The following is a 24,725-nucleotide window of genomic DNA, read 5'->3' on the forward strand; positions in this document are numbered from 1 at the left end:
GTTTGTTAGAAAGAGTTGTGTTCAAGATTTGACTACAACTACAGTGACTCCAAACCTAACTTTGTAAATAGCCTTTTAATAGAGCAGTAGTAATAGTATGTAATTTATCTCATTATGACTGATGTTCAGAATTTAAACATTCATGTTTATGTATTTGCTGTTGCAGTTTGTGTTAGAACAGATGAAAATTTTACTTGTTATAGAAAATAGAAATATGATCTGTGGCCTTCCAAGATACTCAAAATCAATGCTTTAAAAATAATTCAGTGAAATTTGAGCCAAGCAAATATAATCATTCACTTACTGTGTTATGCATCGCATCGAGGTTCATATTGTTACACTTTTTTTTTTAACAAGTGAGTTGTTAATATTTCTTTAAATTTATTTCTGTTGCATAAAGTCAATCAAAGAAATAAGTGTATGCTGTGCCATTCTTCAAGTGAAACTAAAGCATATTCTGCTTKTGCAAACATTGAAATATTGCAGTGGTGCTAAAATAAAATGACTGAACAGCTAAAGTACTTCTCCCACGTTACATGTGTGGTGCAAGAGCACATTAATTTTTAATTCTTTATGAGCAGGTATATGTACTATCTAATGCTCAGTTAGAACATTAGCAAGTAAATAATTAAGAGGTGCATGAATATGTGTTTGGGATGGGGCCCGGGCTACTAACTTCTTAGCATCTGTGCATGAACAAGTACCTRTATGCGTGTTGAATATTTTCTTCTTGTAAAAATATGATATGAGAAAGAGATGGAAGGAGGAAGAGAGAGAAAAAGGAAAAGAAAGAAAGAAGGAAGGGAGGGAGGAAAGGAAAGAAACACTTATTTAAGTGTACTCCTATGTCATCTGATGTGTTTGCAACCGTGCATGCATCTGCCCTTGCCAGGTATGGTCCAGAGTGCAGGCGATAATAAGGATCCAGATTAATAAAACAGACAGGCTAAATGTAGTCAGGATAGAAATGTTCATGCTCCATCACCCTAGCAAGCATTAACCGCCTTTTGTTCATTTTGGATAGAAACAGTTGATGTATTTGATTAAGATGCCACGTTCATAATTAAGTTGCTGAATGTCTTCCTCCCTCTCCATACTTTGGGGTCATTTCTGCAAAGACATTCAGACTCGTTCTTTAATGAATATATTCATTCTTACAGCAAAAACAGTTTGAATGTCTAACTTCAATAAAACTACTTTTGACCTACATGGAGCCAAAGATTCCCTCAAAATGAGGAAATCTTCACTGCTAGAAATTTTCCAAGTACTTTCACCAGAGTATTGCAAAAAACTCAACTTCATAGCTTTTCCTTTCAGGCATTTATCCTAGTTGCCTATTTAATATAATTTGGCCTAAACTTTTATGTCCAGTTTTAGAAATTCTCGGAGCTGGTCTTTTAAAGAAGAAAAGTAACATAAATGTTCAAATTCATAGCTGTTTACTTAACAGATATAAAAGAATATCCTATACCTCTGCTTGCGTTTGCAGAATAAGAAAGCACTCTGGGGGAAGAAGAAAAAATGTCTTTGTACCCTTATTTTATTTTTCTTAAATTGTATTTACAGATTTCAGTCATGCTCGCTATTATGGTGACTCTTACCTGGAATTTCAAGGCTTRCATTTGAACACACAAAACTTCATCCACTTGGAATTTAAGACCTATAATCCTCATGGACTCCTTCTGTATATTGAGCAGAGCCCAGAAACAGTAGGACGTTTTTTAATTCAGCTCTTCATCAGGAATAGCACCTTACAGGTAACGCATCAAAATACTCTAATGGTGTGGAGCAGGCGGAAGTGAAGTCTGGGATCTTATAACAATTTCAATATTTTTTTTCTGCTCCCTACTGTAGAAGGCAGTATGTGCTGTTGAAGGTCTTGATATTCTTTAACATTTTAAATAAAACGGTTGTCAAACTTGCCATCTGTTAAGGCAAAATCAGGTCTCACGGGATATTTCATGGGGGGGGGGTGTATGAGGAAAACTGAATCATGAGGTTTGAGTGTCTCATAAAATGTACACATTAAACAACTAAAATAAATAAAGAATATTAGATATTTTTCTTTTCAGTTAGTAGAAATTAAGGGATTTAATTTTACCTACAAAGCCTGAAACTACTTGCAGAACTTCCTCTTGTGCAACTTTGTTAAAATTATAGTGAGGGAATTGGCTCTGGCACTTAGTGAATTTTGTTATAGAAAAATTTACTGTGTGAGGGAAAAGAGTGTATATTATTATTGTGTGGCTCTAAGTAGAAGCCTTTTACTTAATCTAACATATTCATTCTTAGTTCTAAAGGATCACAAAACCCACTTGTTTGGCTTTTCTGGACAAATTAAATGGGAATATATTTTTTTACAAACATAAAGGAATGGAGTGTATATTGCAATATATTTACCTCCGGCAAATTATTCTTTCCTTCCTAAAGAAAAGATATAGCTTGGAATAGTGAAGAGATTGATAGATACTAAAGAGGATATAAAAAGATATTTAAAAGAGAAGCTACTTTTCTTATAGTGCATCCTCCTTCTTTTCTGCTAGAAATTCCCCAAAGTTTGGCTCTARTATTCTTCTTCAAGGATTGTGGAGCGACTATTAGGAACAGTGTTTTTCAGTTATATTCCTGTTATACAGAACAGGACCATAGACAAAAGATATATAAATTGCAGATAAATGGAAAAAGAAAAATTAGTCTGTATTTTGTTATATAGTTATGTTTTGTTATATTATGATTATTCAAACAGAGATTAGTTGTGGCAGGAAGTTATCCAAGATTTAGAAAATGTTGATGGCTTTAGGTCCATCTTACTTGCATTCATGGTGAAGTAATGATGCAGAAAAATATTTTTCTAACATATCATAAGCATCATAAAATATGAAAGTACTTTAATTGACAAAAATCTATTCAGATATCCCAGTGTGCCATGTTAAAACTAATTGAATTCACTTAGACATTCGCAAAACTGGTCTATTAAATGTAGATTTAAAGCCCAATGAACAAATGGTTCTAAGCTCACAATCAAGCTACAATTACAAGCAGACAAACCATGAAATCAAGTGCTTGTTCACATTAGTATAGGAAATTAAATGGTGTTCCTAAATACTCAAGCTTGCATGCAACATTACGTGTTTGGAAGTGTAAGGAGGCCATAAAATGGTAAGTAAAATTCACCTGTGGCCAATGTTAATTTTGGCTGGGTCACAGATGGTCAGCTTCTTTGCAAATCAGGCCCATAGTGCATGATTCTACAACCTACAAAGATGAGAGTGTTTTCATCCAGGCTAGGAAATATATATGTGTGTTTCTGTATTTCTGGTACCATGGACTTTCTGATCCAGGTCTCTAAAGTAACGTTAATTTTCCTTGATATGATATGTTCCAGATTTTATGAGATCATTTGCTATTTCTAAAATTCAAGTTTCTAAGCCTGTAGCAGTTTAATTATTACAAATTATGTACTAAGAGCACCTTTCCCACTCTGTAGTACCAGTTTTTATGTGCTGAAGCAGCAGAARTCAGAAACATCAATACTACTGCCAGAGTGGATGATGGACGCTGGTATAAAGTACAAATTAGGTAAGTTTTATATTTTAGTATTGTCTGTATTTATAATTGCCTAGAAGACCATCTAGGCTGGACAGTTGGTAAATTCCAGTGATATTACATCTCACTAGCTGTGAGTGATAACTAAATTTGTGCAGAGAAATCGTATTATGCCAATTTGGGCTGTTATACATCCTTGGGAAAAATGTTTGAAACTGTAGTATTGTTAAACAGTGCTCATCACTTCAATGATGTTCTTAAAGGAAACAATTTGTTCTCATTGATAGCATCTATCCATAGCTAACGTAAACACTTGGGCAAGGAAGCTATTGTGCATTATTTGGAATGGAAACTGGAAATGGAAAAATCTTGGCATATAGATAGATAGGCAAAAGCAGTACCATGGCTCCTGCCTTTTCTTGCTTTTACTAACTTGCAATTCATAACAGAATATGTTACTCCTGTAAAAGAAATGGTAACTGCAACTGAAGCAGGATAAAATGAAAGGAAAATAGGGTAGGTAGCAGTTTTCTCAGGCTCTTTGTTTCCAAATGGTGCTTGTTTCCTTTCATGGCCATGTGTGGAAAGGAGAATGTGAGTTTCAGAATTAGATATAAGTATTTACCTTTATAAGAAACTATATGAAGGCTGACCATAGCCATTACATTTGGATATCTTACAGGAAATCAGAGGGGGAAAGTACCTGGTTTTGTCTGGAAATAAAAGGCAGAAACCTAGGTGCAGCAGGCCTTGTAACCAAACTTGTTGGCAATTCCTTTGTATTGTGAAGCCAAAAAATAATTATTATCTACCAAAACTGACTGTGCTTAGTTTTGTATACGAGATACCTCTACCACCAAAAGTCAGTGTCCTGAGTTGCAGAGTGTTACAGGTAAAGAGCAAAGACAGGTGAGAAGAAGAGATGGCATACCAGGAAGAAAAATAAGTCAGATTTTAGTTTAACTGGAGTTTCTAGAACAGATTTGTCTAAACACAAGCCAGATGTGAGCTATATRTTATCAGAGCACAATAGTCTTGCTAATAAATTAATTTAGGAAGCTGAATCACCAATAAGAAGTGAATCGTTTTCAAATACTTGTGAAAAAAAAAAATCTTTGTGAAGTGGCAATGGTGACCTACGTGTATGTGGTTTTACCARGCAAATGTACATAGATATACCTAATGACCAATTGTCAATGCTGTTAGAGATTTTGACAAAAATTTCCATAAACAACTCCCAGAATTGTCGTGAGATAAAACATTAAACAGAATATTACATTTTAGATCAAGTTTTGGTATGGAAATGGGGCAGTGCTAGCATCAGAAAGTCCTATTAAAGATTGTTGGTTTGTTTTGTTTTTTCCTGTTTGCTCCTATAATTTATTACTGCTATGGAAACACAGTGCAATGTAGTTGCTCTTAATCTGAGAGTACGTTCCTGCTGTGAATGGATTTGTTGCTCTCTCATAACAAGATATATTCTTGAAATGTCTTATTTCCTTATTTATAATCCAGATGTATATTTCAAAATGTCCTTGGATATTTTATTTTTAGGAGTAACAGTTTTTTTATTTACTAAGCCTAAGACCTAAATCACAGTAGAAGRGCTAGTGATTTCTACAAAGCAAAAAGAATTGAAGGTGTTACAAGACTCTGAAGCAGTCTCTAAGCAATATCTAAGGGTTAAATTCCCAGTCTGGATGCTGTGCTAGAAGCCAATACTTGAAGGTTTGATCAGGACATAGAAAGCTTTRTGCATTCTTTCCCTCTGGAATGCTGTTGCACGACACTTTCATTCTCAGTACTGTGAGCCATTGTAAAAGGACATAAAAATTTGATCTGATCAGTTATTTCTGCTTTGGGGTTCATCTGAACTAGGATTATCTTACTCCAAGGAGAAGCATCTAACTCATCAATTTAGGGACTGCTTGGACAACAGTCTTGTGCTATTCTCTCATGTTAGTGTGCATCACACCTAACCACACTGTCCTTTTGTTTCTTTGGATGGTCACCCTAGAACATAAGGGCTTCTGCAGGGAGTTCCCTGATCTCACTCTTGCAATCAGAGTACTGTATACAGGCATGAAAGAACTTGAAGCCAGCACAGCTACGTGCACAGATCTTGACAACAACGTGAGCTGAAATACCTTTTTATATGACCCCTTCTATTGCCTCTCCAACCTGCTATGGTAACTAGAAAGATCAGGGCAACCATTAATGCATCAATTATAGGAAAAAAAAATGGTAGCATGATAAAGCCTAAAAGTAGGAATATTTATTTGGATTTTCTCTGCTTTACAGACAGAGGCATGCTACTGAACCTGCCTTCCCCTCAATCTGCCTCTGTTCTCATCCCCTGAACCACAGATTGGAATAGCAGCCCAGCACAGGTGCTAACAAAAAATTTTCACAGAAAAGTTCTTGCACACTCAATGCTGTAAAAAACCTTGAGAAAAGCATGTTTCAGCTGGAGTATTAAAACTGCCATATCATTGCCATTACTCAGAACTGCATTATCTATCATTATCTGAGTGCACTTGTTTTATGGATTTTTTCCTCCCAACTCCAACCATCAGAAAGGAGCTTGAATCTTCAGATCAGTCTTTGTCAAAAGCTGGAGGGTAGAACAGTTCCATTTCTATTGCCAGCGCTCCTTGAGAGCCTAGAAAGAAAGGGAGGAAAGATGGAAGGAAGGAAGAAGCATCTTCTTTCGTTTGCAGAGAATGGTGATTATTTTAGGACTGCTCAGGTCCTGAAATAAAATCAGGTCCTGATTTTCACTGTTGAAGCAGAAGGAATGCAGAACATTAATGGGATTCAGCACATGTAATGAGCAGTTGTCAATTAATCACTCCACTACCTYTACAGATTGGAAATGGTTTGGAAAGTTGTTTCAGGATTTAAAATCTGTATGGTACAGATGTCTAAAGGATTTGGTTAGAAGTTGCTTCTTATTTTCATCCAATATTTCTTCACATGCACTTGAATTAGTTATGCAAATATAAATTCTGCAGTGATAAGTATACTGCTTTTTATTAAATGTATATTAYTGACAAATACCTAATTTGACAAGGTGAGTCTGGAAACATATATATTTTATGAAGCTAACATTTAATTTGATTGACTGTGACGTAAAATACCATAGTAAATCTTACAATGACTTGAGCGAAAACTTTCAGCAGTTGTCTAAAGCTTTGGAAACATTATTTAATCCTCATGGAACTGACTTTCATTGAGATAAGTTTCGAACAATACTATCTGGAAAGCTGGCAAAGTCAGAACAAGAATGTGGGAATTACTGAATATTATAACAGTATATATGAGCAGTGTGGATTTTTCTTTGTTCTGTAGATGTTGAGAATTATGAACAGACATCATAGGTAATAAAAAAACTGCAGCGTTGTACTAGCTTGCTGAAAGAAACTATTCATTCTCATCACTTAAGATATTCCTGGTTGTTTCAAGTGTCACTCTCTGTGGCCCTGTGATGGAAAGATTTTTGTCTGCCAAATTCACTAAAACCAGTGCATTTCAATTACTGAAGATGAGCTATCTGCAAAAAATATAGTGTCTCTACAATCACATAGTACCTAAAAGAAATAGAATTAAAAGCAGTGCTGTGTAATGCACATCGAAGTACAGTGAAAATTAGACTGTGATATTATCTTCCTTTTCTACTTTCAGGAGAACATTTTACTGCTTCCTTTATCCCGTATAAATCATTTTTGATGTAAATAAAAGAAGTGTCATACCTTTTAATGTTTGCAAATAAACATGTATGTRTTACTGTCAGAGAACAGTCCTGTAGTTCATCGGAATGCTCATGCTGAAAATAGAATAGCAGCATTGCTGTAAATCTTTTTCTACAATAACGGGATATTGCAGCCACAACTTTACCAATTTAATAAAATCAGATACAATAAGAGAACTGGATTTTCATCACAGATCTTGGATAAGTTGATAATTTTGGATAGAATATGACTTTTTTCCTCAGAGTAGTCTTTATTCACTGGGTAGTTGTTACAGTGGCGGCTATTAAACACTTTGCCAAGTTTTGCCTCAGAGCGATGACTGAGAGCTTTGTTTCATATGTAAACTAGTGCAATTATTTATTAAGTCTAAATTTTAAAGAAAATCATTGCAACTGTTTTACTTACATATCTAACTATGATTTTTGTTTTTCTTAAGAACGTTACTAGTGAAGTGAAAGAGCTACTTGGCAAACTTGGATATGGATAGGATTCCACAGGGATTGTATTTTGCAGGGCACTACGGAGAGAAGACAAACTTTAAAAGACTCAGGCCTTAAACAGTTTACATTTTTCTTCTTGTTGTGAGGATATAGTTACCTCACAGGCAATACAGGAGATGTTCTACCACAATCTTYGTATTCAAACCTTTATAAACTATGTAAGATTTATCTTCTTCTCTGTGCATCAAAACAAATTGATAAAGTAGCACACTTTGCAGAAAAAGGCCAGACTGCAGCTGTGATATTAGAAACTTGTCCTTTTCTTGCGCCACTGTGCGCCATTTGAACAAGAATCATTTCGGTACTGATAATATTATTATCAGCAAAAGTATTTTCATTTCTTTGATTAAATGAACTTTTAATTTTTTCTCTCAGATCACAATTGGCAATTGCTTTAGCAAATCTAGCTGRTTATGAGTTGACTATGCAGTAGACATCAGCAATATAACTTCTTTCTTTAAAGAGAGTGGAGCCAGTCTGAGCTTTTTATTTAATCAACTTTGTACTATTTTGATTAGAAAACTGCTGCAGATGCTGCATCGATCTGAAACCGGACTGCAAAATATGGCAGTATTCTTATCTTAAGAGTGCATTACTCTTTTCCAGGAACTCAGAATGTTTGTAATTTGAGGTTTTCCCTGGTTAACTATAGGGCTTTTGGTGACTGATTGTCTTGGTTTTGAGGTGTAGACATTTTTTACCTCCTGTAGGCAGAAGAAAGCCATAATACATGACATAATACATCTCGTCATRCCATAATACAACAGATTAAGACAGCAAACATGCTAACTCTGGAACCTGTGTGTTAACTTGTTTGTTAGTAGCTTTCTATGAAGGCCTGAGATAATCTATGTGGTACAAAATATGTTGTATTTATTATCCTTCAGAATATGCTATAATGTCCTAGGGTTTTCTGGTAAAAATAAGCAGATGATAAATGGTGAAGAGAAAGTTACAGACAGTTATAGAAGAGTCAGCTTCTTATTTTTTGAGCTGGGGATGCTTCTGTCTTTCCTTTCATTTTTATCATAAATTCCTCATTTTGTTGTAGTACGAAGGTGCTGAGCGTTGGCCTTGATTGCTAATATAACAGCACACAGGTGAAGGAACAATCCGTCCCTTGCTTCATGTGCCATGTGAAAGCAATATATTCTACTTAATGGAAACTTGCTTAATGGGCCATCTCCTCRGAAACCACAAGATATTAATGGCAGTGGCTTCTGCTTAATTAGAGAAGTGCACTCAACAGTTACGCAGCACCATAAGAACTGTGTTCTTGCTGTAAGATAGGTTCAAATTCTTTTCATTTTCTACCATCCCCCCCACCCAGCAGGTATCAGTGGAGCTGCACCTGCTGTAGGACATCTGTTGAAGCACTTGTGCTTACCCAGGGTTATGACTGATTTAAATTTAATTATCTATATAAAGGATTTAGGAAGTTGCTTGACCTCTAAACAGTGATYGGCTATTGATAGGGTCCTCACAAACTTACTTTCCTATGTCTTCATTGATCCTTTTTTGATCCCTGCTAAAATGCTTCATGCAAAGCTAGTGTGAAATACATGTCAGTGTTGTCTTATCCCTTAATTTCTACCTTAGTATAGTCTGAAACTTTTCTAAGCTCAATGGTCTTACGTGGAAAAAGTCCAGGTCATTATAACAACACTGGTGATAACGTAGTATTTCCTGTTTCCTAAATTCCACTGTATCCCGCTTCCTGATGAGGTAGTATCTGTTACTTATTGCGGTATCCATNATAACGTAGTATTTCCTGTTTCCTAAATTCCACTGTATCTCGCTTCCTAATGAGGTAGTATCTGTTACTTATTGCGGTATCCATCGCAGAAAGGCTAGTCAATGGGGAAAAAAAAAAAAAAAAAGATTGGGTATTTGAGAACATAGCTTAGGTCTAGAGGCATTTTTTAATTAAAATGGACAAAAATGATGAAAACTTTTGACATATGATATTAATGTCAAGACCTGGATTTGTAAGCGGTAAAATAGGAACAAGATGATTAGGGTATTCTGGGACACATCTGAAAGGAAAAGGATACTGGCCTTGCAACAATAAAGAGCAGCTATTGGCATAAATAGCTGGAAAAATGCCTTCAAATTCAAGTTTACTGGAGATTTCTTTTATACTATGACACCATCATGGCRCACTAGCAGAGCATGAAAGTGCAACAGCAGTGGCAATGCTGGATTGAACCAAGAGAATCAAATTCTGATTGATGTAAAAACAAGTTTGAATCAAAAACCATTAAATAGAGGAAAAGTTTTGAAATCGTGGCATTCRGAATATCGATTTATGTATTTTTCAGTTAATTCTGCTAACTTACATAGTGTATTTAGAAAGAAAGAATATGATTTTAATCCTTTCATAGATAAACAGAAAGGAAGTTGGACTAATAATATTCCCTCCTGTGACTATTTTCTTTATTTTTATCTCACTAATACTTCACAATTTATATGTTGCTTAAAGTATCTTTTTATTTGGAGGTTAAGTGTTCAGAAAAAACAATGGTGCTTCACAAGAATAAGTGTCCAATCAAAAAAGGGTTTTCAAATGAGACTACTTTTTTGACCAAGAACATAAACTTCCCTTTTTAATGACTTAGAGCACTATGACAATAATGAGTTTGTAGATGCTAGAGATGAATAACAAAGTAGATTCAAACTTAGCATATCACAAAAAAATCATCAGAATGGTTAAAGTGTAAACTCAGATAAACAAAGAGAATGCATTGTTGATACCTGCTGCTGACAGGAGAAGAAATATTAAGGAAAGTGAAAGGCAAACAATGAAATTATAGTTATCCAGTTTTCTGCATGAGGAAACATTGATTTACTGAAGATTATTTTTGTGTTCAAATACCAGAAATTATTTCTTGTACAATATATCAATGCATTTATCTTCTATTAATCTTAGGTATTTTTAAAGTACCTGTTAGAGTAATATTTTTTTTTCTATAAAGAGAATACCTTAAACTTCAGTAGTAGAACTGCTTTACCAAAACCATTATTTACTGGTTTTTGAAGTTTCGTTAAAGTAAAAATCAAAACTATATTAAGCTTTATTTTTAGATTCCCAGACTATTCATTCTTTTTAGTTACAAATGCCTTTCTTTTCCCTTTCTTCATTTTTTTTTTTTAAAGGAAACAACATGCCATCTCGTATTGACTACTGCTTATCACTGCACTCCATATCTTTGAGAGATATTGTCTCAACAATTCATGCATTTGCCAGAGGCTTCTCCTCGGGATATGTCCTTAGCTGGTTCTCTGCATAAAAATATTTAAATCCTATTTATATGTCGTGCAATYTACACAGAAACTCTCAATTCCATTCTTCACATTATTAATTTCCTAGACTATTCATAATTTCACACTTAGAATAACCTAAAGTGATATTTTTTAAGAAAAGAATAGTTAGAACATTGACTGGCATCTTGGCAATCCAATAGCTTCTTTTATGCACTTAAATGGGCTAAGCCCTTGACTTCTGAAGTAATTGAAATTATTTTGAAGTTCTCATGTTTTCCATTTGATGCCAGATTATTTTATACTATATATGCATACTAAATGAAAGCAAATGGACCAGGCACCTCAAAGGGAGGGCAGGGAGGAAACAGTGTAGCGCTTAGAAAATACTTATAACTTCTTTTGCCCTTCATGAATAAATGCATTGAATCACTTGGACACTATAGAATAAGATAATATGGGATACCATTTTTATCTAACAAAAAAAAAATCTAAAATTCCTTGGTTTGGAGTTTCAGTCCTCTAGGGTGATCTCCTCTATGGCATAAATTTTCAATATTTTGCCCAGAAAGCTATAGRCTTCAGTTAAACCAAATCCTTATCCTTCTCTTTCTTAAATACTTTCCTAAGATACATTCTACAATAGTCACCTGTGCCTAAAATCAAAGTGTTGATGAGGAATTTGTATAACCAAAAGATTTTGATAGGCAAACCATAACTAATACTTTAGAGAGATGCTAAAAAAAAAAAAAAAAAACCTGAGCGAAGATCCTTTGTGACCCTGCTAACTCTAGAGCTGTTAGACACGTGAGCCCGAGTATGTGAACGAGCAGTGGCAGACAGCTGAGAAGTGCAATTCTCTGTCACCTCAAAGATCTTTTTACCTGCTAGATATCCATTCTCCCAAAATTCCAGCTCTGCTATTTGAGAGATGTTCTGGAGAAAGGAGTTAGAAAAATAATTAGCCTGTTCAGTACTGGGAGAAAAATGCTGTTAGGCACTGCGTGTTGCCTCCAGAAGCCTGGAGGCATAAGATTTGATTAAAATCATTGTGCTGAGGCAGATATGAGGCAGCATGAGTATTTGAAAGATGATGCAAGCCATTCTTTTCTCCCTGAAGAGAGAGATGTGCAGAGAGCGGGACAAGTAGCATAGCTGCCTTGTTTATTCAGAGCGCTGTGCGAGAGCTGCTCAGTGCAACTTCAATTTAATAAGAATTCAGTCAGACTGAGTTGTCTGGAGGGAGGGAGATTGCTCCTCCTCTGAGAGCAAATGAGCTTTGTCTGTCTGGAGGACAGCGTGGAGCTTGCAAAGAGTCTGCAGCAAAAGCACAGAGTGAGAAAATCCCCCCAAAAGCAAGGGATCTGCCTGCTGTAGGAAGCAAGCACTAAACTGAGCCATGCAAGATGGAAGGAAGGAGATTTTATTTGGGACCAAGAGTATAYAGTAAAAAATTAATTCAAGCTAGAAAGCTCTTGAAAGCTGCTGGGCTGAAAAATAGGTTTTGGAGAGAGAACGCCCCCCATGCAACTGTACAATGGATGGACAACACATTTTCTTTCAAGTTTTTTATTGAATCTATCTCACCTTATTCTACATTTTCAATAGTTATATTTTTAAAAGTTTTGGTTATTTTGTGTTCTAAACAAAGTCTAACTTTAAAGAATGGGCTTCTTTAACGTCTTTTGGAAGAAGTTACTTTTTAATAAAGGGGGACAATGCAGAGTCCCATTAAAAAGAGTTTTTGCCTCAGGAAGACTTATATTTAAGTTGCTTTGTTGTTCTTCCCTTTTTCTCATTTGACTATCTGCTTTGTTCTTGCTTTTGTCACCAGAGCTCGTGTTTCAACTCTTATCGATCAGACAATTGATCCAGATAAAAAATATATTTGTGGGGTTAGCAGAGTCTGTCTGCAGCTGAGTGATTTCCTTAATGCAAATTGCAGCTTGATTGTGAGGGAGAGCACAAGGAAAAGAGAAACAACAAATGAATAGCCATGGAATAAWGGCTGGAATTTATTCTCCTGCCTAAACTGCCAGTCAAACCACACCTACTGCTGTATAGGAAGCGCCAGTGAGACAACTCAGGCTCCACCGTATCTATTCTACATATCTGGATTCCTCCCTTCACTGTCAGAATTTCTCCAAGGTGTTAGCTTAAAACTTACCTTGGTATAAAGACCAATTTAACTTTCCTTCAGAAACAGCTCTGAACTTGTGCTGTTACACTGTGACGGTACCAGATGGTACTCTTCTGAGCACTGTGTAGTAAAGATCTTAGATTTGTCTTGCTGGACATGTCAGAACTCCCTTTGCCWGTTAATTTCCAAAAATTAAAGAATATTGAAAATAGACTTTTCCTTGCATATCTGTCTCGGMATGTGAAAAATTCTGCATTGATTTTTGTAGTCAAACAAAAGAATGAAAGTAAAGCTAATACAATGCCAGACAAATTTGACACTTATAAAATGAAGAATTCTGGGAAAATCGCTTTGTTCCAAATATTTTGCTTATCTTCACTGCTTTCCCTCGAGTTTGTCTGTTATCAGTGAGATTGTCAGTTTCTCACTGTCAGTCTTTCATAGCACTAAAAAAAATGCAGAGAGTCTRTGTTAGTATGTATGTACCTATTTAGGCAAAATGAGAATTAAATATAGCAAAGATCCAAATGCCTTTGAGACCCAGAAGGAAATAGAGAGAAGTAATATTTTGCCTTTTGTTAAGGCTCAAAGCTCAAATCTTGTTGAAAATACTAAACACCTACTAACTCTAGTGCTAGCTTTTGTATAGCTGAGCTTCAGAGATCAGGTGCTTTTATCTTTTTAATATTAGAAAATGCAGTTAAATGATTTTATTCTATTTTTCCTCAATATAACATAAAAAATAACTTAATTAGAATAAAAACAAGTCAGTAAAGCAAAGCTCAGTAAGTTGCATGTGTTTTTTGTATTCCACAAGGGATAATTGTTTTTCATAAGCTTCGTATGAGCTAACGGAGAATAAGCAACTGCTTTTTTATAACAATGTAATTGGGTGTAGTGTATTTAATTATACTAAATTGATTATAATAACAGTTAATAACAACATAATTCTGCCAATTAGCTTGATAAGCTGTTGTTTTACAGCCTCTTTAAGATAAAAACTTAATTAGTTAGTCATGCCAGATCTCGGGTACATATCACATCATCCATCTTCACAGAACTCTGCCACCAACGGAGACRTTCAGAAGTTAAAATTTAGAATCATCACAGAGACATAATGATCTATTTTTCTCAGACTATTTCACTAAATACTGAAAAAAAATCTGTCTCTAGTCTCTTCTACTTTGTGTCTTAGAATTTTTTAGTCTCACTATTAAGAATGAAAGTTTTGTGCTTTAGTTTCTGAAAGAAGCTTTGTCTCACGRACAGAAACATAAAAACAGTAGAGGAAGATATATCTACATTTYTTGTTCTATGTCGTCTTTTGAGGAACACCTTCAGACACTTATTGCTATCCAAAGTGTATTGGCTGTTTTGGCCTCATGTCACAAGCAATAGGAATGATATTGAGCTGCAKACAGATAGGATACAGAGATCAGAAATAATCCTGGCCTGTAGAGTCTGTGTAAATATGAATTCCCACTGTGTAAGTATATTTTTATGTAGTGCAGATTTTCAGTGCCGATTTCATTTGAAATAAAATGCCAGTGCTGCAAGTCTTGATCCATCCCTAAACTTGCCACTATCTGCATGTATGAATACAGCAATCTAATTTGTTCAAAGCTGTTCAGTAAATGACACTTTATTTATATTTAAGTTTAAATTTAAATAAAATATCAAGGCCTTACATCTGCCTAAATTAACTTGAAATGAGTGCATATTGTTTTCTAAGTTTAATTGCCATAAATATTTGTTTAAGGTTGTCGCAATGTGAGAAGCGGGRAAGCTGAAGCTCCCCATACTGCAAAGACATAAAAAAACATAAATGGCCAGAGGCTGGCACAGATCTTTTTTTTTTTTTTTTCCCTCCTCCTCCCTTGGCTAGATTAATAGTAGTAAACAAAACCAACTGAAGACTGTTTGCTGGACCTGAGGCCAACTGGCAGCTCCTAGGTCACTAAAATTATTTGTTGTAAAATAAGTTGGCAACATTATTTAAGCTAAGAATGATCATGATCCCCGACCTATGCTAACCACTGGACTTTCTCATCTCATCAGAATTGAAGATGATACCCAGCCTGGGTGGCAACTATAATAAGAACTGTGACAACTTCATAAAAAYATGGATGATATGTGTCAAGATCTGGGCTTATGATGTGGACCTTTGTGGTTTAGTAAAGTAGGTTTAGTAACTTCTGTGGAAAGAATTAAAGGATATTGGATTTACTAACTCCTTAGAATACAAAACAAAGATCCCCCCCCCCCATTCTTGGAGAGATTTACACAATGCCTTGTTATCAGCTTCATCTTTAGCTTATATTAAAGCTTCAGCTTCATTAGCTAGTTATCTCAGTCTCTAAGAAGGACTGAAAGAAATCAGTTCTAGATCCAGTAAATACAGGTCTGTTGTCAGAGGGAACAGGAGACAGTAAGTTGTTGTCCGCAGCAGTAAAGCGTGTGTCTCCCCGGCATCTCAGCAGGGAATAATCGTGATCAGCAGATGTGAGGAGTCTAAAATGAGGCATCTTCCTGCAGAATAAAAATCTAATGACTCTGAGCAACTGATATATTCCCTATCTAAATAAATTTACTTATGGTAATGGGTAAGTTTGTCTTATTCTCTAAAAACTTTTACTATGGAGTTTTTCTTTGCTACAGTTGTGTGAAGATTTGGGTCTCCTACAGAAAAATGTCATGGGGTAATAGAGTCATGGGAAATTCAGGGTGGGAGGGACCTCAGGAGGTCTCTAGTCCACCCCCCTGCTCAAAGAGGGCCAGCTATGGCATCCGGCCAGGCCATTCAAGGTTTTACCACTCGGGTCTTGTAAACCTCCAAAGATGGAGCCTGCAAAGCCGCACTGGGCAAGAGGTCCAAATGTTCCAGTCCTGAAATTGTCTCAAACGCCCTTATACATACTTAAGAATTTTAAAAGCAGTCCTGGCTCAAAACTGATCCCACATTTTAAATGTACATTAAAAAAATGTAACTTGTTTGTCTGTGAAAATAGTTCTATTATTTTGTTACTATTTTACAAAAATAAACGTTCTAGGGCAAGAAGCAGGCATAGTRTGAAAACAGAAAATGAAATATTTTAGATACTGACTTGCAACAGAGGAGAACAGGCTAGTCTGTTTTTTTGTTGTTGTTTGTTTGTTTGTTTTTTTGTTAGTTTGCTAAGAAGTCGATAAAGTAGTAATTAAACAAAGTAAATACAAAATATGTTTCTGAGCTCTAATTAGTTGTCTTCARTAAAGTCAGGGAGCATGAGGATTGATTTATAAAATACATAATAATAACACTGCCCTTTAATTCTTGTACTTCACAACTCATTGTTGATATAGTTGTTTCAAACGTGTTGTTGCTTTTACTTTGTTTATTGCCGTTGTTTAGCATGATCAGACTCAAAATGAAATTGCCAGAGACAGATGAAAGTTTCAATCTTATTTCTGTAACAAAAATTTCCTTTCTTTTCAAGAAGACAGATTAGAGAAGTTTAATTYCCAGCAAGGTCGCAAAGCATGACTGATAATTAATATTTTATCTGGATGTCCCCTTCTTCCCTCCCTGTTTGTTTTATTATCTTTTTATCTTTTTTATGATAATCCCAAACATGTTCTTAATTGCTGATATTTGTCAGTGATGATTAAATAACATTACGTGAAAGGATTTAGATTTCATAAAAATATTGCCATGTTTAGGTACCTTATCTCAGCARTTATCAAATGCTTTTCTGACCTTTCCATTCTTCCAACCTGAAAGGCATTGGGCAATGGATTTAATTCTTTGTGGACAGAACTCATCTTCAAGTTCTAAGTAATAGGCCGGTATTTAATGATTACATTTWTGTGAGTACAAATGACGATTTTGTGAACTGTTACTGCTGCGTTGGACTGAGGCTTAGCTAGCAGAAGTGCTTGAGAGCTGCTCTATGCATTTCCACATTTATAATTATGCAAAAAGCTACATCTTCTTACTTGACCTTTAAAGGACCCAATGTGCTGATTGTAGAAAAAGTATTTTAAAAGCCTGATGGAAATCTCATAGCGTGCATATACTGCCAGGTGATTGTATCATCAGCAGATGCTTAACAATAATGTTTTAAGGTTGTTATTCTAATTTGGTCAGACCTTGCTAGATTCAATCAAGCACAATCAAGGGTTCATGGCTGACACTCTAACAAGCATAAGGTGAAGGCAGCTCACATGTTATTGAATTGCATTAACTTATTTTCTGACATGAAGTACTGGAAAATCATTTTAAAATATATTTATATATGGAAACAAAAATACCTCTTAACTAGTCCTCAATAGCTTACATGACAGATATGCAGAGATATATCTAAAGCTACTGTGGAAAGAATTAAACCTGTAAATAGAGTGCTTGTCTAATACAAGTATATACAAACCAATTACAGTATTAGCATTTCAAAATATATAGAGTACTAATTTTCAAAAGTTTTATATGCAACTTCCTTTCCATTTGCCCAGTTGTAAATGAGTTTTAAAAAACTAAAAATGAAAACTCTRTCAATCAGTTCCCCCTTCTGACACTCTTCTCCTCTGGTCTTAAGAATTACATTGCATAAACAAGTCTGTTTTAAAATATTTCAGAAGGATTATTATACTATTATTATCCATTTATTCATAAATATTATTTCCTTTTATTAGGACGGGGAAAAAAATAGGTATTTGAAAATCATGAATTCTTCTTTTGAACTGTTACCAAAACTTCCTGCTATAGAATGAATATATCCAAGATGCCACACTGGGTCACACTTAGGAATGCTTGATCATTGTAAACAGAGCCATTGTAAACTGAGAAGGTTTAGTGGAAGTATCTCAGTGTCTGAATTACACACACCATCAGCAACCTCCGTCTGTAAGCAAATAATGAAAACTGGGGGCTGCAGAACCTTGTGCATGTGCTTCCACATATAACCCTTTGCATGACAGCTGCAAGAAATAGGAGGAGAACATCTTTCCTTGATTGCAGTTTTAGCTATCGTTTTCGCCTGCTTTTTCTCATTCATGTTAACTATTAATTAGCAAACTTCAAAAATCATTTGCTTTTTGTAAAAACATAAAAGAAACCACATTATACCATGAACAGATCCCTCAAAAAGTTTATTTTTAGACCATAGAATTATAAAAGCATTTTTATTTCTGTTCTTTTATGTTGTTTTATAAACAAAACTCTGCCTTTTCATCTAAAGTTGCTTACCATAAGATGATCAAATTGTTTTGCTTTGCAAAAATGTTTATAGTCCTTTCTGTTAAAAGACCTAATACCATGTTTGCATATTTTTCTGAAAGTATCACAGAACAGGATTATACAGAAAGTAAGCAGAGACCTGTTTACCTGTTGCTAATATAATTTTCCTTCCTCTCACTGATAAAGCTGACAGGAAAAAGACATTACTTATTAATTTGTGGGATAAATCTTTTCTATATCATTGTCTGAGAGAAGAAAATCTCTTTTCACGTGCTATGTCTAACTAATAAGTTTCAGAAGTTGATTTTTCACTACCGAAGATTAACAGATTTTTTTGCATTATCTATAAAATAAGTCAGTAATTTAGCTAGGATGCTATAGTTTTGTTTGATATATGCTATTTCTTAGATTTCTTGTGGTACCTGTATTACAAAGGCACTTGAATATTTTTAATCATAGAACTGATTGAAATCTGTTTCTTTGACAATAAGCTTCACCAGAACTACCTRCTTGCTGTGCTTGCTGTGCAGAGAAGGGAGAGGCTGAAAGAAATTCCTACCCAAGAGACTTGTTTAGTTCTGATGTTTTTTCACTGTGCTTCCTTTCATGAAGACAGAGTGCTTGCCGCAGTTGGTTGTGGAAATGTAAATGAGCTTTACATCGTTTTAAAAAAGAGAAGAAAACCAAATTATTCACCTTTCACTTTCTCTTTACTGTTAGCAATTTATTCATGCATTTTAGGCTTATCTAAACTGAAATCAGAGCCGGATCCTGTACTGACACCATTAAGAGGGTGTGTGATAGGACACAGGACGGGAATGGGAATTTATGTATTAATTTCAGTGCCTAATACTGCAGCTTTGAATCTTAGATATGRTGGTTTAGAAGCTAGAGATTAAAGGTTATAATAATTTTGCACTCTCTAAATGTAGCTTATTTTAAATTGCTTTTTTAGATTATCATTTTTCCTCACCAAAAAGCAGTGATATTTAAAATATTTCAGGTTAAGAGAGAACCTTTTTCTTCCAGTCTACAAAGTCTACTCGTTATGTTAAAAGTTGCCTAACTTTTTTTTAGTCAGCCTTTACTGTTTTTTGGCTTTTTTAGCAATTACATGGTTCAGATTTACAATATGACTTTGTTTTAATGAAAGTTCAGACCCCAAAGACATGTCAACTTACAGCTTGTTAATCAAACAGTTTCTTCTATGCTTACAGTCTTTAGTATACAAAGAGCTATTTACTTGATTTTCTTTCTTCATTGCTTTAGTAACAGCCTAATTAATTTGTCAAACAGACAGTAATTTAAAGTGTAATGTGGTGGTAATATATGTCTCTTTCTAAATTTACGCAGGCAAGGCAYGGTACCGTGTGAAGCAGAAATGTCAGTCCAGGAGGGATCTACAAAGACAAGTATGCCTAGCAGTTTTTGGTCCAGTTCATATTGGCTTGAAACAGGATCCATATTTGTTGGTGGTTTGCCTCATCCTTATGCAAGAAAGCAGGTATTTTTTCTCAGTATTTATTTACCTTTAAGAAGTTTGTTTCAAGAGTGGCATATTGAATAGGATTTAACTGAATAGATTTAACCTCTGCAAAAAAACTCTACTTTCAGTTGTTTGAGGATTGCATCTAAGGGAYGAATGCAGGCCCTTGCAGAGTCCTGTTGATGTCTGGGACTTCGGTTAGTGCRCTGGATAGAAACAGCAGTGTAGTCCAAAGTGATGATCGGTAGTCTTGTTTGCTTCGGGTAGGCTGAATTAGGGARCAAGTACACTCAAATTTAGAGGATGTACTTGTCAGCTCAGGTGCTAGTTTTATGAAAATACAGAAAGTATRCCTGCACTGGCTTCCATACCCAAAAGGGCCCCTGCTTACTTGCGTGCTGAGAGAGATAAGTGTGTCTGAAAGTAGACCGAGAGAGAGGTAACATGCGGAATGGCATTTGGGACTGAGCAGAAGTGTGGGATGGGAATATCTGAAGCTGTAACACATATATGTGGTAAGGGTAAGGTGGTTTGTAGGGCTAAGAAGTAACACACAATAGGACTAGCACAGAGTTAGAGAAGAAGCATGTTGTGAAGGTGGTAAGGAAAGTACATGTGGGGTCGGGGAAARGGGGATCATTACTGCTTTGTTTTTTGTCATGGGGGAATTTGGGATAGAGTAGCCACTAAAACAGATTGCAAGTGACTTGTAATCTGAAATTTGTTTACCAAGCAGGGTGGATATATCAAACAGTGATTTCTATTCTAATATTTCTATTCTGACACTCACACAGTTCACACTCAAGGCCCCAGCCCCTATGGTCCAGTCGAGATTGGCACCACGGGTCCAGGGGAACTGGGCGCTCGCTCCAGCTGCTGGCAGYGTGGCCCTCATGCGAAGCAGTTCCACGGTGGGCTCAGTCTCCTACATTGAGTCAGATGTCCAGATATGGAGTCCCCCTCCACGATCAAGGGGCTAATGCCTTGACTACCCACCACTTTTTAGAATGAGATTGTCGGCATAAGRTGCCGGTGGCCTTGTTAGTCGTGTAGCCCCAGGCCAATCCCTACGACTTTCCCCATATCTAATGCCAATTAGCATTGCTACCTGCATTGCTATCACCCTCTAGTCTCATGACCCAGAAGTGAAATTGTTCACGGTTGCATAACAAAGTTTATCTGTGTGTCTTTGTTTCCCACACATAATGGAACATAAATTATTGGAGCTGGGTAGATGTAGTTCCTGTCTCATTTATCTGAGCAGTGATCTCAAGTAAATCTGTGCTTGTTTTCCCAGTGAACAGTAGAATTAGGTAATCAGGGCAGGGCAGATGTAGTCCATATCTCATTAATCTGAGCCATGCTTTTGTGTTGGCTTCACCTGTGACAATTATKTTAACCTTTTTATTTGTGTTCTATTCTTTGGTAAGAAAAGGTCGTCTTATAATGAGGTGAATATTGTAACTTCAAGCACAGGTGTGGTTTTGATGTTGTTTTGATAATATAACTTGTCTAATTGCTTTCACCTTACAATAAATGGTACGGCAGCCTATGATATGAAAATACAATTGAAATCTAAATTAAATGTTTTTGTGAGTAGATGCTTATAAGGCTGCAAAATACTCATCTGAAAGTAAATTTCTAACTAGCACATATTGGYATTAAAAGAATTCCACAAATAGCATTTACAGTCATCTAACTCTTTCTTGAATTTAGACAGTTTGTTCCTACTCAGCTGTCCATCCATCTGGAATATTTTATCCTATTAGTTACATATAAAGATCCATTTACTATAGAAATGTGTCTTCAAKGAATATTTTATGCTAATAAAAAATAAGAAACCAAGATTTTTAGTGTTTAAATGACCTTTCATGTAGAAGTAAAAAGAAACATTTTAGGGTATTCCCCAAAGAATTTACAGAAAAATATTAAAATTCAATCCAGGAGTTTATCTAGAAGATAAAGAAGCAATCTATTCAAGAGGTATACTTRAAAATGTGTATATGAGAAGGAAGTTGTAGACAGTGAATGGGTCTCTACCAGCCAAAAGAAAAATAANTTAAGTTAGAATAGCAATAAAACACAGTTGTTTAGGTGTAATTTACTATCAACACATTTTGCCTAAGATGARATGGACTCTTAAATCAAGATAGGATTTGCATTAGGAAGAGTGTTGCCAGCAGGTCGAGGAAGGTGATCCTGCCCCTCTACTCAGCCCTGGGGAGGCCTCATCTCGAGTCCTGTGTCCAGTTCTGGGCTCCCCAGTCCAAGAGAGACACGGAGGTACTGGGGAGAGTCCAGCGTAGGGCTACAAAGATGATCAGAGGCTGGAGCACCTGCCCTATGAGGAACGGCTGTGAGAGCTGGGCCTCTTCAGCCTGGGGAAGGGAAGAGTGAGGGGGGATCTTATCAGTGTGTACAAGTACCTGAAGGGAGGGTGTTAAGGGAACGGGGACAAAGTCTTCAGTTGTCCCATGTGACAGGACAGAGGCAATGGGCAGAAATTGAAGCACAGGAAGTTCCGCCTGACCGTGAGGGGGAATTTCTTTCTTGGGAGAGTGACAGAGCCCTGGCCCAGGTTGCCCAGAGAGGTTGTGGAGTCTCCTTCTCTGGAGATCTTCAAGGCCCGCCTGGATGCAACCCTGTCTACCATGCTCTAGGTAACCCTGCAGAGCAGGGAGGTTGAACTAGATGATCTCCAGAGGTCCCTTCCAACCTTACAGATTCTATGATTCTRTAGGCTCTCTTTCTTTAAGGGATGTGGCAGTTCAATAGATTATTCCATTCTTGATGCAGGATCAATAGGTGAAATTTTATGGTCTKTGTTTATTAATTAAGGTGAGGTAGCAACAACATTGTGGGGCATATCTACAAGCAGTCAGGATGGAGGTACTTTATCTATTAGTACTTGGAGAGCGTATGGTCATATAACTTCCCCAAAAGACAAAAACACCTTCAATTCTTTATAYGCCTCTCCCATTTTCTATAAAACTGAGCTGAAGTTTTTTTGTAGTTCACTACTTTTAGTTTGAGATTACCTCAGCCTTTTTATTTCACTTGATTTTCTCTGCTCCTCTGTGATTTCTGTGTTCATTTTGATCTTCTCTTACTGTCTCATTTTCCCTAATCTTTACTTTTTGTAGCTTTGGGCAAGTTTAATTTTCCTTGGCTTCCCTCTCAATGTGTGTTGGCTATAAGCCACGTGTAGTCTATAAGGGCTATTTTTCTCCTTTTTSTCAGAGAATGGAGAACAGTCTGTCCAAATTCTCTTTATGCTGGCTTTTCAGTCCCAGCAGTAGAAAACCACCCCAGGAAACTTCTTTCTCAGCAGCTTTGACCCAGGCAGTCAAGTTTCTATCATAGAACCTTCATCATCCCTGAAAGAGAAAAAGTCTAGTTTTGACCTTTAGACTGCAGTTTGCTTCAAGGGAGATATTTTCCTCCAGTTGAGACTCAGCTTTTCCTTTCAAGTGCTCTGATCACTCCTGGAGTCAAGTCTGATAATGAATCCTGTGATATCTGTGGTATCTGCCTAACAGATTGTCTTATTTCACATTAGCTCCTTCTTTCGCTAGAGTAGCTCAGTCCTGCCTTCCAATATTGTGGAAGTTGTAGAGAATAGTGACTTTAGATCCTAGACTGCCTCAGCTGATGCCAGTTTCTGTTTAACTGGAGAGTAACTTTGTTCTCCACTTCTACCTGCGTCACAATCCGAATCTCCAAYGCTGGGTCTCGAAACGGATTGTGCTAGGGTTTGTGATACCCCGTGGACAAATAAAGGTGAAGTCAACACCAAGTAACTGATAAATCCAATTTATTCTTTTTATTGACTACACAAGAGGAATGACTAAGTGGTTGGAAGTGCAATCCTAACTATTTTATACTGTATGTTATGCTACACAAGCAAAACKGAACTTTCTCTACTGTAYGTTATCAGTGAGTTAGAAAAGGTWGAAGAAGAGAAAAGAGGAAAAGGAAAGRAAGAGAAATAGAGATGATGGGAAAGAGAGAGATCACCACTCTAGGTTCCAGCAACATCTTGTCCCTCATTGTCCCTTACTTGAGGTTCCTGGATGGTGGGCTTGCAGCTACCAGTTGCAGCTACCAGCTTGTGCCTTTTATGATTTCTCATTTTCTGAGATCCCCCCGTCAGGTGGAGTTTTGTTGGAAAGTTTGAGCACGCATTTTGCATTGTTCGGAAAGCTCTCAAAATGAGGAGAACATGAAGGACCTGAGTTTGTTCACTCTGGAAAAGATAATGCTAAAGGAGGGGATCTTATTGATCTTCCCTATAGTACCATAGCTGGCAGCTGAAAACAGGGTCAGACTCCTCTCAGAGGTGCCCAGTGAAAGAACAAGAGCCAACATTCACAAGCTGCATGAGGGAAGTTCCAGTTAGATATTAGGGAAAAAAARTAGTGATGTGTTTAAACACTGGAACAGGTTGTCCAGAGAGGTTGTGAAATCTTCATCYTTGGAGATATCTAGAAATCGTCTGGATAAGGCCCCGAGCGATCTCTCCTAACTTTGAGGTTGGCTCTGCTTTGAGCAGGAATCGTCACCAGAAGTTTCTTCCAATCTAGATTATTCTAGGATTGTAAACTCTATTCGGTCAAATGGCCAGTATGAACTGCAGTTTCTTTGTTGCAGGTTTTTTCCTGATGAAATTTAGGCATATTCAAAAATCTCAGCTATACTTCCTTATTTACAGCCTTCATCACATTGTTAGATGAATGTACTGATCCTCTTAAAATATCTCATTGCTCATCTTGTCATTTTTGCTAAATATTTCATTAAGCTTAAGTCATATTGTTCTGACTTCTAAATC

At 36.3% G+C, this 24,725-nt stretch overlaps 1 protein-coding gene across 1 annotated transcript in view; it reads left to right on the forward strand.

The window, feature by feature from the left end:
• The window catches only part of EYS (EGF-like photoreceptor maintenance factor), a gene marked incomplete at its 5' end in the record, with an annotated part of 393,942 nt that overhangs the window by 92,795 nt on the left and 276,422 nt on the right, over positions 1 to 24,725 (forward strand). Inside the window, 3 exons of the mRNA XM_085324865.1 lie at positions 1,567 to 1,757; positions 3,488 to 3,579; positions 19,765 to 19,915. Of these exons, the coding sequence (XP_085180991.1) occupies positions 1,567 to 1,757; positions 3,488 to 3,579; positions 19,765 to 19,915 (434 nt within the window). The remainder of the gene's footprint in view (positions 1 to 1,566; positions 1,758 to 3,487; positions 3,580 to 19,764; positions 19,916 to 24,725) is intronic.

The sequence above is a fragment of the Rhea americana genome, unplaced genomic scaffold (assembly GCF_003343005.1).
Source record: "Rhea americana isolate MKP2758 unplaced genomic scaffold, rheAme1 scaffold_94, whole genome shotgun sequence".
NCBI classification, from domain to species: domain Eukaryota; kingdom Metazoa; phylum Chordata; class Aves; order Rheiformes; family Rheidae; genus Rhea; species Rhea americana.